The sequence below is a fragment of the Strix uralensis genome, chromosome 17 (genome assembly GCF_047716275.1).
Source record: "Strix uralensis isolate ZFMK-TIS-50842 chromosome 17, bStrUra1, whole genome shotgun sequence".
NCBI lineage: Eukaryota > Metazoa > Chordata > Aves > Strigiformes > Strigidae > Strix > Strix uralensis.
In genome coordinates this window covers 3,649,871-3,663,911 of record NC_133988.1, presented here as the reverse complement: position 1 = coordinate 3,663,911, position 14,041 = coordinate 3,649,871, and the positions used below count along the sequence as shown (strand labels likewise).

Here is a 14,041-nt window from a genome sequence, read left to right as displayed (position 1 = left end):
AGCATCTTTATAATGCTCTGTTGATATTATGCTTAGAATATAAAGAAACCAGCAGATCTCTTCAGGTCTTACGATCTTCAGCGTCAGCACAATACTTCAATAGCACTAAAAGCACAAGACTAGAATTGCTTTTTTGTAAAATTTACATGGGTGGCACAAGTGTGTACTTATAGCAACCAGCAGTGGAATAAATGCGATACAGTGCTGAATGAACAGAGAAATTGCACAATCATGTAATAGATTGCTGTTGCCTTGCACTTTGCACCTCTGTCTTTCCAGCAGTGTGCCCCTTAATCCGCCTGCTTTAAATCTCAACCTTACATCCCTGGCTGTTGAATAGCTACAAAGAGCTGTTTTCTTAATAAATCAGCTCAAAGGAAAATGCTGGCTTTTTTCCTCCCAGGAGTAAAATTTAGTCTCCAAAATTACACTGGGCCAAGACCCAGGCCAAGACCTTCTGCCATCCAGCTTCCATCTATAGTGTTCCATGTCTTCTGAAATGCAAAGTTTGCACTTCTTTGACCTTTAATTATTTCTTCAATCAAAAATGCGTGTTCTAGAACCTCCATGCATTCAGATAACATTCATATGTGCTGCATGTAGTGATGGGTTATGTTATATTTGATTTAGATAAGCCTTCTTCTAAGTGGCTGTGGATCTATCTGTAAAACACCCCTTTGATTAAGTGTCATTCCAAACAGGTGACAGCTCAGAATTATAGGACAACATATGGAACTAACTTTTTTTTTCTAATCTGCTTGTCAAACTGCATTTTAAATATCGGGAGAATTCAGATGTCCCAAGAAAGATCCCAACTTTGAAAATTGAGTTCAGCAAGTAAGGCTGTCATCGTCACAAGTGTATTTCAATTAATTTCCCTGAGGTCGCTTTATTTGAAAAGGTTAGCTGAGTGAGAGCCATTTCTCCTTGTGTTTATATATGTCTTTACCTAGGAGCCTATTTCTGAGTCTTAGTCCTATGTAAATAAACTAATTACTGAACACTTAGTTGTGTATTTGTGTTCCTTGGGTTGGTCGTGCATTTTTCAGCAGTCGAAGGCTCAGCGCCACACCTGAGACTTTGAATTTATCTTCTCTGCTTCTTTTTCTTACTCAGGAAAAGAGATCAGTGTTGGTTGTCTTCTGGATCCTGGCCTTTCTCACTGGAAACACCTTGTACTTGCTTTACACATTCAGCTCTCAGCAGCTGTACAACAGGTGGGCAAAATTTACATTGTACATGATGGAAGCAGGTGATAATTGTAAGGGAAGAAAAGAGGGAAGCCCACTTTTCCCCACACTTGTGGAGGAAGTGTGCATACTTCAGGTATCTGTTGTCTTTGTTACTTCTTTGTAATGCCTTTCAGTGGAGGAAAAGAATGTGTGTGTCGCATCTACCAGCTGGCTGTGCTGCTATCAATAAATGACATAACCAGGGTCTAAATGAGCCAGGTGTGGTGATATACTACAGTGTTGCTGCTTGAAACATGCACACTTGCAATTTTCTTATGTATCAAAGCAGGGTGGCTACTTTTTTATAGTGGGACTTGAGAATTTCCATTCTGACTGCTGTGACTGAACATAAAGAGCAGGTGGTGGAAGCAGATAAGAAATTGACCCACTGATTTTCCTCTTGCTATAATGTTTTCTTTTCTCTTCAGTCTGTCAAGCTTGGAGTCTATTACAGGAGATGAACTGGAGAGGAAATAGTAGTGTTTTTACTTCAGCGTCCTCAGGGCTTGGAAGCATTTGTATGTGAGGTAATCAAGATAGCCTCCACTTTCAAATTCTGACTAAAGTGATTCTCAAATACAGAAGAGTTAGTACCCATGGATTTGGTTCAGTACTATCCCTCCTTATTATAAAGCAGAGATTAAATGACAGATAGGAACCAAAGATACCGAACTTAAGCAAGGGGATGATCATAGAATAAACAGGAAGAAATGGAGCAATATCAAACCTAGTTACTTGAGAAAGTAGTTTTGATATTAGTAGCTAAAACTGTGTGAATTATCTTCCCAATGAAAATTTTATTTGTCCCACTGAATGAGACTTAGAACTTCAGACTGAAAATACATCGTGTGTAATGTGCATCAGTGAGGTTATGGCTAGATGGCTCTTGGGTATGTTTTTTCTGTCATTTATTTAATTGTTTCCCTGCTTCTTCCCACCAATACTGTCTATACAGTGGAAGAGTCAAGGTCTGCCCACAACCCTGGTATCCTTTGAATTGCCCCTAATGTATTTAGGTTTGATCAGTGGCAAGCTGTGTATGTAAATGCTTCTAGAAAGGGGGAGAGATGAGAAGGCTTGTATGTGTGGGTCCAAATGTAGATGGCAAGCCATGGGATACTCCGTGTAGGGCTTGTGGGAGGAAATGGAAGAGAAGAAACAAGTATGGCAGAAAGGAGTGAAAGCATTAAGAAGAAATCTGTTTGCACCATGGGAAAACAATGTGTCTCTAAGGAGGTGGTTAAGGTTAAAAGCATGAATAGGACTAGTTTAAAATAAAAGCTAGATCATCTAAAATAAAGGGGTTTCAGCAGACTGAGGCCATCCTACACACTGTTTAGGGCGTGGTTTTTTATTAACAGTGAACAGACTGGGCAGCAGCTTCACTGAAAAGCCCCATTCCTGTGAGTGTTGTAGTGGTGCCTGCTGCGTCATGCTTGGGCTAGTGTATCTGCTGCTTGCTGTGTGGGGACCTGTGGCTATTCACAAGGCAGGCTTGTGAAATTAGAAATAGCTGCTTCGGTTTCTTTCTGGCTTATTTTTCATTTCCTGATTTATTTACTATTTGCTTGTTTCTAGTGCATGAATAGTAGTAAAGTCTCTGATTCTGTTTCTGTTTTTAGGATGTAATTTTACCTGTTGTGCTGTGCCAGTGTTGTGAGTATTTTAAATTCATGTTCAGGCTTTTCATTCTGGGTTGGTTATTTTACGTTTGCTTTTTTTTTTTTGGTTAAGTTTTTGCTTTCTACCATGACACTTTAGTAGGTGAATATCCTGAAGACAAATCCTGGTTTTTCAGTCTGAGTAGGGTCCAGTGCTCATTGCCACTCAGGGCAGTAGCTCCTGCTCATTGCTATATGACGTTCTGCTGTCCTGAACTCCCCTTCTTTAAAGAGCAAATGTTCAGCCAAGTCAATAACATTACGTAAGGGGCACTACCTTTTTGGATCTTTGGTTCAGGTAAGAGTTGCTAATTAACACAGCCCAGCTCTTGTTCTGCTTCAGACAGTGTCAGGCTGCTGTCAGAGCATGACACACCTGAAATTCTGACCTTTCTGCCATGTCTTGAATACAGTGCTTCCTTTGTCACCAGTTTGTTTCACAGGCACAAGTAGCTTTAGAGACTGCTGCCCCCGTGGCAAGCCCGCCTCGGGGGACTTAGTGGTCTTGACCTGACCACGACTTGCCCAAGGAATCATAACTACTGCTGACTTGGACTTCGAAGGATAAGCTTTTACAATCAGATCTGATAGAGCAAGCCTGTGGGCTAAAGGCACTGTCATTAGGCCAAAGGCTCTTTCACAGTGTGAATTGCAGGTTATGGAGATTGCAGGCTTCCAAAACAGAGTTTGTACATGTATGTGTCCTGTTTTCTGATAGTGGGAAACCTGCTGACCTCAGTAGAAATGGGCAAGAACAGACAAAGTCAAGAGGTCCACAGGAACCACAGGACTAATTTGCATGTCTTATTCCTGTTGCCCTTGAGAACTTCACTGAAGTTCAGTGGAGTTTCTAGGCATTTTTCTAGCCAGCAGTGGATACAGCTGGTATCAAGAAGCTTAAGTGAAGTTCTCCTCATCTGGTACTTGAGCCTTGGTGTCATGCCTTTCAGCCTTATATTTCTGAAACCCAACCTTGAGAGGCTGGACTTCTTTGACCTGATGTGGATTGTGGGGATCGCAGACTTTGTGCTGAAGTACCTCACCATTGCACTGAAATGCCTAGTTGTTGCCCTGCCTAAGATCATCCTAGCTGTCAAGTCAAAGGTAAGAGTCTCTTTCCTTGATGTACAGATGTTTGTCTTTGATAATCTGATACCTTTACAATATGTTTGCAGGATGAAATATGGGTGGAAGAATAAAAATAATAAAATCTATAAAACTTTGGCAGAAAGTCACCTGGGTAGTGAGTTTTGGTTTTTGAATCATCGCAGACCTGAGCAAAGGTTTAGTAATACCACCAAGTAATTAAAGTCCAGAGAGAGAGAGGTAAGCATTGCTTGAGAAGGAATAGGTACTAGCAGTGAGATAACCTCTTTTCTGGTTGACTTTGTTCTGAGTCTTATTTTCTGAGTAATCTCTGTAAATAGGTATTTCAGAAGAACAAATCTTTTCATTTAATGGAAAGAAATTGCAAGTACTTGTCTCCTTGGCTTTCCACTTGGGTCAAAAATGTAGCAGTATTAAATTGAAGCTACCGATGCCACAAGACAGCACCAGTTCTAACCACGGGTGCAGAAGTATTTTAACTAAATGGTTAACACACTTAAATGTTTATAAAATCATATGTAGACTAGGCCTAACTTTTGAAACTTTCTCACTAGATTTTTCTCTCTTGAAATACCTTTTCATATTTTTTTACTCTTACAGCTCTGTCATGCTGCCTCTTCCTCCGCTTAGTAGTGTCTACACTTCAGTGGCAAATTTAGCAATGTGTATTATTTGCATTCGGTAAAGAAACTTTCTGGCAGCTGTTGGGATGAAAGGCACTATATAGATGCGAGATATTATCATTAATTGCTGAAAGTCTCAGGCAGGGCACTTAAGGGGATATCTAAACTGGGAATAGTTTTGCTTACAAATGACATGGGTGGCAGGGGAGTTGAGCAGTTTGTTCCTGCACAGCAGGGCTATTCGAGATGGTTATTAATTTATTTCTGGCAATTGTCCAGCTCTTTTTTTTTCCTTCTTCTTCTATTATTATTATTTTATTTTGAGAGATTAATGTGCTAGGTCAGAGCATAATCCAGCCTGGGGAGGGAGGGAAAAGTGATGTGAATAGTCTTCCCAAGATAAATTGCAGTGTTGGAAAAGGTTCACAGCCTTTGCTTGCTTGTCTGAGAGCTATCCCAAGTACTCATTAATCCTTGTCGGGAGAGAAGAAAGAGAAGGGGTCTTTATTTGCAGCTACAGTGGGAGGCTGGTAAGATCACATCTGTCAAGGGCCTATAATGACTCAGAGCACAGATGCTTCATTTTTAATACCTTTTTCTGGATAGCAATATTTCTCACTTTTTTTAAGTCCCTTTTTGTCTTAGGATGTTGTTGATGGTCTCACTGTCCCTTGACATCTGAGACTGCTGTTACCTACCACTATGGATCTGGATTTATTTTTATCCCCCTCTCTACACTGCATCCATTAAGCCAACCAGGGATGAGATCTGGTGTAACAAATTAAGCAAGATCAAACTGGGATGGGAGAGCTCCAAGAGAGCCCCAGGATGCCATAGAAATTGTAATTGGTAACCACATAGCTGAGCTCTGTTCCTGAGCCTGATGATCCAGCTTACTTTCACAGGCCAGCACAATGCGACACATCTTCTTTTTCAGATGAGTTTTTGCAAATGGAAGCTTTTTCAGAGTCAGAACAGTTCTATTGCACTTTAGGCACATTAACTCTGACTACATTCTTATCTTAATCTGCTATCTTATCTGCTGTCTTAATACTTGCCAGATACAAAGTTATTCTTTTCCTCCCCATATGCTTGTAGTAGTGTTTCTGCTTGAGGCCTAGCTTGTAGTTTATGAACGTCTGGACGGCTGTCATTTAATAGTAGCAGGTAGGAAGCTGCTGGAGAAATATAAATTAAACTCATCGAGTAGAACTACAAGATTTTTTTCAAGATGTATATACTGAGAATTTTTCTGCCGATATAACTAGTCAGAACAGCAGCCTCTAGCTCCCCATAATACAGGGCCTGAAGTGGAGATTGCTGCACTGTGAGGAATAAAGTTCAGCACAGCTGTGAATGGGATAGAGGTATTTAATCTTGAGCTTCCTTGCAGAACCTTCCTGCAGACAGTCCATAATAGATGATAAAACTTGCCCATGGGTGGGACATCAGGGACTTTGATCATTCTGTACTCAACCTCTGAGCAGGCTCTTCAGATTTTCCTCATTTTGGAAGTTAAGGCACTTCCAAAGCTAGTCTGGCTTTTCATACTGCTCCTTGAGATTCTAGTCTTCTCTGAATACTCTGTGGTTTTCACTGATGCTTGCATAGCCTTTCTAGTACGAGGCATCTTCTCTGAATGTCCTTCTTTTAAGTCTCTTACCTCTCTGTGTCCATTGTGATTGGAGCAAGATCAGATTCTTTTCTTTCTTTTACATATCAAAGTCTTCATAGCTCCTCTCAGTCTTCTCTGTAAACTGAACAACAGAAATTTTTTGAGCCTTTTCTCAAGGATCATTCATTCCAGATCTTATTATTCTCTTCTGGACTGTCTTCACTCCCTCCTGTTTTCCAGACTATTTCTCCAGTCTGTCAAGATGAGTTTGGATTAGAATCCTTATTTTCAGTGTGTTTACAGCCTTTCCCAGTTTAGTGTCAGCTGCACATTTGGTAAGCCTAATCTGTTCCATCAAGATCGTTAGTGAAAATAGTGAATAGTACTAAACTCTGTTTACCTCAGTTAGATGCATCTTTTCATTTTAATAGTGAACACATTAAAAATTTCAGCTAGACCACTCAGTTCTCTAAAGTACCTGGGTCGTGTATTCCTAGTACGGCCCTATCCCAGGAAGGGCAACGTTTGGTTTAAGATGATGTCAGGAACCATCTTGGATTTATAGCATCAGTTTATGCTTTAACTGAGAAAAAAAAACCTAAAATTAAGAGGCAGAAAAAGAAGTTTGTCTTTGCAATCAGAATACAGAGGGCAGTAAACATGATCATGAGTGCTTGAAGTGTGAAGCATGAGGACTGCTGTATTATCAGCATACAGCTAGCCAGAGTTCGTCAAGCTTAAATAACTCAGAAATGGAATATCTCTGCAAGCAACCCCTCCAAAGAATGAGGGGGGATCAAAAATTTGACAAAATAATCAGGAAGTTATAGGCCCATCAGTCTTACTTCAGTCCCTGGGAAAGTTATGGAACAAATCTTCCTGGGGGTTATCACAACTCAAATGAAGGATGTGATTGGGGAAAGCCAGGAGGGATTTACCAAGGGCAAATTGTACTTGACAAACCTGATCGCCTTCTACGACAAAGTAGGTGTTGGGGCGAGCAGTGGGCACTGTCTGCCTGGATTTCTCCAAGGCTTTCGATACGGTTCCCCACAGCTTCCTCCTAGAGAGTCTGATGTGTTACGGCCCAGCCAAGTGGTCTGTGGGTGGGTGAGGAACTGGCTGACAGGCCCCACCCAGAGGGTGGTGGGAAATGGCTCCTTTTCAAACTGGCAACCTGTTACAAGTGGGGTCCCCCAGGGATCGATATTGGGCCCAACGCTGTTCAGTATCTTCATAAGTGATCTGGGTGATGGGTCAAGTGTACCCTGATGACGTTTGCTGACGATACCAAGCTGAGTGGGGAAGGGGACACTGCGGAGGGGAGAGCCACCCTGCAGGAAGACCCGGATAGGCTGGAAGAGGGGGCTAACGAGAACCTTGTGAAGTTCAACAAGGCCAAGTGTAAGGTCTTGCACCTGGGAAAACATAATCCAGGAGTGCAGCAGAGGCTGGGATCCACCTGGCTGGGGAGAAGCTGTGGAAAGGGGCCTGGGGGTCCTTATGGACAACAAGCTCAAGATGAGTGAGCAGTGAGCTGCAGCAGCAAAGAAAGCCAACAGGGTGCTGGGCTGCATCAACAAGGGCATCCCCAGCAGAGGTAAAGAATCATCATCCCACTCTACTCGGCGCTTGCCAGGCCACACCTGGAATACCGTGCTTGGTTTTGGTCCCTGCTGTACAAAAAAGCTGTGGCCAGGCTGGAGAGGGCCCAGAGAAGGGCCACAAAGATGGTCAAGGGACTGGAAAGCCTTCCCTGTGAGGAAAGGCTGAGAGAATTGGGTTTGTTCAGCCTTGGGAAGGGAAGGCTTAGGGCAGACCTTATCACCATGTTCCAGTATTTAAAGGGTGGCTACAAAGAAGATGGAGACTCCCTTTTTACAAGGAGACACGTGGAAAAGAAGGGGTAATGGGTACAAGTTACTCCTGGGGAGATTCCGATTGGACACAAGGGGAAGATTTTTCTCAAGGAGAACAATCAGCCACTGCAATAATCTCCCCAGGGAAGTGGTGGATTCCCCAACATCGGACACTTTCAAGATTCCGCTGGGCAGGGTGCTGGGCCATCTTGTCTAGGCCGTGCTTTTGCCAAGATATGTTGGACCAGATGATCCTTGAGGTCCTTTCCAGCCTGGTAGTCTGTGATAATCCCAGACTTTTCCAGGTTCCAAACCAGCCTGGAAAACAGGTGCCAAGAGAAGCTGTGAGACTACAATCAGGCTGGAAGGCAAGGAAAGAAGAGCTTGTGAGTAGGAGAGAAAAGCAGAAAAAGGAAGGTAACTCCAACATCAGACTCCAGTCTCACACCTCTGCAATCAGGGGGAGTTTGTGGGAAGGGGCATACCTGTGGCTAAAGATGTCCCTCCCCCATCAGCTGCAATGGGCACATCAAGCTGAGTACAAGTTTTAATAGCAGCTGGGCTCATAATTTCTTTGGAAGGGGGGTTTGGCTCCCACCCTGCATGCTGAAGGCTCTCCATTAAAAAAGGCAAATAAGATCATTTGGTTCAATATAAAATGAATTAAAGTAAATTAAACTGCAGGAGCCATGTGGCCTGCAGAGGCCTCCATTGTTGTACACACATAAATGGCAGCTTTTCATTTTCACTGCTAAGGAATGACAGCTTGAGGGGGGTGGAATTAAAAATAAGGAAATAAATAATAAGACGCAGTTGCCAAAGATTTCGTTTGGGAAATCCCAGGTGCTTGCAAGTCTCCCGTCCCCTCCTCATGCTGTTGTCAGCAATCGAAGCTGGTATCCTGGAGAAGGGAGTGAAGCATGGCAGAGGAGAAAGAAAACCAAACCAAAAGAACTGTAAGAAACTAGTATCCCAGATGCTTTTATATATATATATCCCTATCTCTATAGGGGAGGAAGATACCAAAGACATGGTTTTTTCCAGTGGTCTTAATGGCTGGTATATAAGAAAGGCCCTAAGTAAAAATTTTCTTTACATGCTCAATACAGATGTGCAGCCAAGTTACAAGGGGCTGTGTTTCCAGAAGACTGAAAATTCAAAAGGAAATCACTAACATTTATTTGTTGAAAACATAGCATGAAATTACTATTGAATAAATACTTGTCAGTTTTGTTTGAAAGCTGGGTTTAGACATTGCAAATAAGGTTTTTTGCTGCAAGACTGGCATTACTCGTGAAGTTTTTTCTTTATGCTGTTTAGATGGTGTCAGTGGCAAGTGTACAAATACTAGTCCTCACTAACACTGTGGACTCCTCACTGCATCTTGGAAAATATTTTCTTGGTGATTTTTTTCAATCGATTGGGTCTTTTGGTGCTTTTTTTTCTTTTTTAAAGTACCATCTCATCAAATCTGGTTGCAGAAAACCTGGCCTGTATGTGACAGCCATTCTTTACATAGTTTTGCATTTGGACTTTGGACCAGGTACCTTTTTCAGGTGCATACCGTGTTTCCTAGCATAGATGGTTGCAGCTCTGCCATGTAAACTGACACATTAAGCTGTTCTTATTCCTTCTGAAGCTGCACCTTGGACATGAAAGAAATATGAGGATGTCTTTTGCACAAAGTAGTATGATTTAGATCATTCAACTGAAGCACACTATTGAAAGGTAATGTATTACAGTGTCAGCTGATCTGTGATAACTGTATTCTGTGAGTCTAAAGCTAGTAAGACTTCATTTTGAGTAGCCACAGTGTTCTTCCATGTTCTAACGCAGCACAAGCTTATCCACAGTTACTTTGGTTATCATATCACCACCTGTTTCTGTCTCTGTGCACAGCCATGTGTGATTAAACAGTTATTGAAAGGAAAATGAACACTTACCTTATAATGATTAGAATTGTTCTGCAGCCTACCTCCATCTTGTCTCAGAGCTCAACTCCATGGGATACCATGGTCCAAAATCCTGGTGCTGGCATACCATAGTCCAAAATCCAGGTGCCCAGTCCTTCTCACTGGGCAGACTGAACCTTTCTCCATCACAGGACTAGCTGCACAGATGTCTTACATGTGCAGTTTTACGTTCCTTGAGCAACAAGCTCTTCTTGCACTAGGCATTCGTGTAGAACAACTCGTGATGCAGAACAAAGTCCGTTCTTCTGCACTGGGGGAAAGAGGGCAAGTTGGAGCAGTTTCCAGAAGATGGAGAAGATGGAGAGAGAGGTGCCAGAGGGAAGTTGTGTTAATTGTGATGTGATGGCAACAGGCCTTCTAATGTCCCTGCAGTCTCTCTTTCATCAGATGTTTATCAATCATTTAACGTGAAGTTTGTGTACCTTTTTTTCATCTGGAGAAGAACAAGGTCTCTTGGACTATTTTGAGTCCTCTAGATGCTGATCAAAAAGTATGGAAGCATTAAAACAAGCACTAGGAGCGAGCACTTAGATGATGTGTTACAAAAACTATCTGGGTAAAGATCTTCCTTTTCTGGGCCCTCTTGTACTGTGTGATATGCAAGTTAATCGTAGTCATCTCTGGTAGTGTGGCTAAAGTGGTGTTTCCAGATAGGTGATAGCCTATCCTCTCATTACGCTCTCCTTCATGATCTTGGATGCTATTTGGGGGAACTCGCTCAGAAATAGATTCACTCTTCTTGGACAATAATCTGAGCTTTGATCCTCTAGAGCCACAGGAACGAGGTGATGGTTCTGCAAAGACTTTTCCCTATTGCAGCCTGGGACAGATGTCGTGTCCCAGAATCAGAAGTGTGGGATTTGTTACTTATGAAAGAAAAAGACTAACTAAACCATAAGACTAGGTACTGAGGACACTGAGGGACTGGGCACTAGGTACTGAGGTACTGGGACTCTTTTCTGTCCCTCTCCCTAACACACTTTGAAAGTCACTGCTACTAAACTTTTTAAAGGAATCATTGCTTTCCAAAGGAGTCAGTGCCTTCCAAGTTTAACTTTCTGGTTTAAGATATCCAAGATGTGACTTTCAGAAGTGCTGTGCATTAACTAAAAATCTCATTTTACCCTCTAGTTCCACCTTGGAATTAGTCCTCATTAGTCTTGCATGGATTTTCACCAGCATCCTCTGTGCCACAGTCCTGTTTACTGCTCCAACCCAACACTTTCTTATATTGGCAATATGACCTGAAATCTCAGCAGAGCCTGCTCTCCTCTGATCCAAATTGCCAGCAGGTCTCAAAAGTTTTTTCTCACATCTTCCTGTTTCAGAATATGTCCTAATGCTGCTGGCAACAGAACAAGTGAGACTTGGAACTTCCCTTGAGTGCTAATCACAACTTACAGTTGCCTCATTGCAACTTCTCTCACTTCTCTTACATCGCATTTTAATTCCGCTGTGTAAAACCTTAGCATGCCTTTCTGTTTCCTTCTGTGGAGGCACACATGCACACTTACGCAAAGCCTTATGTCAAAAGAGACTACAGAGTCAATGCTCCATTAGGCTATGTGGGAATTAGCATTGCTTCTGCAGCTGTAATTTGCCCCCTTTGGTGTGTATGTATTGTGATTCAATTTTTAATTATGTGATTCCGTGTTATTTTTCTCTAAGACATCTTCCTTCCATCCATCCATCCATCCGTCTCTAAGACATCCTTCCATCCATCACCAGTGTATACTGTGCCCCACAGATGAAGCAAGGTGAGGTATTGAAAGAAGCTGTTGTAGAAACTGGAAAGTGCATAGAGAACAAAGAGACCATTGGAAGAAGAAGAATGTTCTGCAAGTTCAAGTTGAATGCTACGCTAGAGAATTAAATTCCATCCTTTACCTTGCCAAGTAATTCCTATGTGATTCTAGAAAATTCATGTACAGCTGCAAACTGAAGTCAGTGGTTCAGCTTTTAATGGTAATGTGATCTATAAAATAAAGTGCTTTGTAAAAAGTCTGATCCCAGACATCTCAGCTTGGACACCAAAACAACTTTACCTTAGCCTTAATCTTCCTGTGTCTCAAGTTTTCACTTATAAAATGCAGAGAATAGCTGTCCCTTCTGGCAGCCAGCAATGTGAAAATAAGGGGTTTTTTTAAAAAAAAAAACCCTTTTACTGTAGTGGTGATGTCATAAAGAGACTGAAGAAATTTTAGTAATTTGCTACTCTGAGCAGAGCTCAAATAGCATGAAGTGATAGGATGGAGATCTGCCATCAAGTAATGAGGATATAGCAAAATACTAAAAAGTTACATGCTTAATGAGTACCACTCACCCTCTGTGAATAGTATGTGTTCACATCATTACAGACTGTATAATACTGCATGTACAGAAGGAATATTGCATTTGTATGAAAATCCTGAATTCTGTTCTTTCAAAATAAGTGCTTGATTTAAAGTATAAAAATGGTCTTTCTATGTGTTGAAGGAGGTAGAGGAAAATTGAGGGTTATACATGAGTCATTCACTTTTGTTTTTAACAAAGCATTCTGGAAAAAGAAAGGAATCAAAATTTCACCATGTGGTATCACAGGGCTCATCAGCAGAGTTGCTATAATTAGATCCACAGCTCAGTCCTTGTGCTAATGAAGTGTTTGATAACAGTAGTAGTGAACTGTCAGCTTTTACAGTAACTGACCCTATGGAGGAAGCAGGGGAAGCAGCGTACTTCTTACTTTTTAGTCAGGCTTAACCCCAGCCTGTTGCAAGGGCTTGAGAGCACAGCAGAGCTTCTTTTCTGGTATCTGACTCGCCCCTAACCAGGAGCTGCAATTGCAGGTAATATCCTACTTAATCTTGGCAGTCCAGCAAGGTAGATAGGCTTGCTCTGGAGGGCTGGCTCCTGCACAGTCCAGTCGTGCACTGGGGCTGGCTCACAGGCTCACCAAAACCAGCTTTTGCTGATCTTAGAGAGCTGTTCAGTCTCTATAGAGCATATTCAAGAGAAGATTCCCAGATTTACATGGGTTTTTATGAAATAGGAAAAGCCACTTCACAGAGGCAGGCCTTGCCTTATTTTAAGTTGTTGTTCCAAGTCATGCACAGGAGAAATAATTGTATTTGTGCTTAATATGACACACAGTTCTTCCTAATCTTGATGAGAAATAGCTGAAATACCTTAGCTGAAGTTTTCAAATAAAATACAGCTTGAGACAAAGATTTGGCTTTGAAAACTTCAACCTAGATAGCCAAGATATAATAAAGCTAGAAAGCAGAAGACAGAATGATATATCGAGTGCTCTTACAAGTGATGAGTGCTGTCTGCAATAAGTTACTGCTATCAGAAGGCCAAATTTTGCTGCTGAAATTATAGGGAACAGCGCTTGTTTTCTAAGGGTTTTCTGGCTCAGAAGGAAGACCCCACTTCTGCTTCAGCCCTTTGTAGAATTACTTCTGATTTTCTAGGCACTTTTCCTAGTTCAAAAAAAGGCTGGTATGTTGGGCTGAGAAGCCTGACAAGATTTAACATTTCTGTAAGCATTTACTGTAGCTCTAGTTCTCTTCTGAATGATGTTCAGCTAGCTGTCCTTGTATTGCTTCCCTCCTTCTAGCCGTAATCACTCTAAGCTTATTAACAGGCCTCTCTTAAATGGTCAAGTGGGTGGTATTAATGGGCTGGATGGAGAGATGCATCCATTTAAAACTTAACTTCACTCTTGTGAGGGTGTTGACAAGTATCTAGCTGCTTAGAAATCCCAATACCCTGCAGTTACCACTGAAAACTGGAGGTTTGCATTAGGTAAAGGAATTATGAAAGCTTTGTAAAGGGTGGAGATTGTGGTTAGAAAATTGAAATTTGTCACTTGCTGCATGTTCATTTTAGAGCCACACTCTGCCACTTCCAATTCCGCAGCCTGTCTGGACCCATCTTGCCTTACGTCTTGCTGTGGGCTCTAGTGTTCTAGTGCCTCAAAAGCTTCTTGT

At 41.8% G+C, this 14,041-nt stretch overlaps 1 protein-coding gene across 5 annotated transcripts in view; it reads left to right on the top strand.

Annotated features, from left to right (window-relative positions):
• RNFT2 (ring finger protein, transmembrane 2) overlaps window positions 1–14,041 on the top strand; it is a 32,623-nt gene that overhangs the window by 8,595 nt on the left and 9,987 nt on the right. For all 5 annotated transcript variants that reach the window (XM_074887188.1, XM_074887184.1, XM_074887186.1 and 2 more), the window contains 2 exons: window positions 1,117–1,217; window positions 3,844–3,997. In XM_074887188.1, the coding sequence (XP_074743289.1) occupies window positions 1,117–1,217; window positions 3,844–3,997 (255 nt within the window). The remainder of the gene's footprint in view (window positions 1–1,116; window positions 1,218–3,843; window positions 3,998–14,041) is intronic.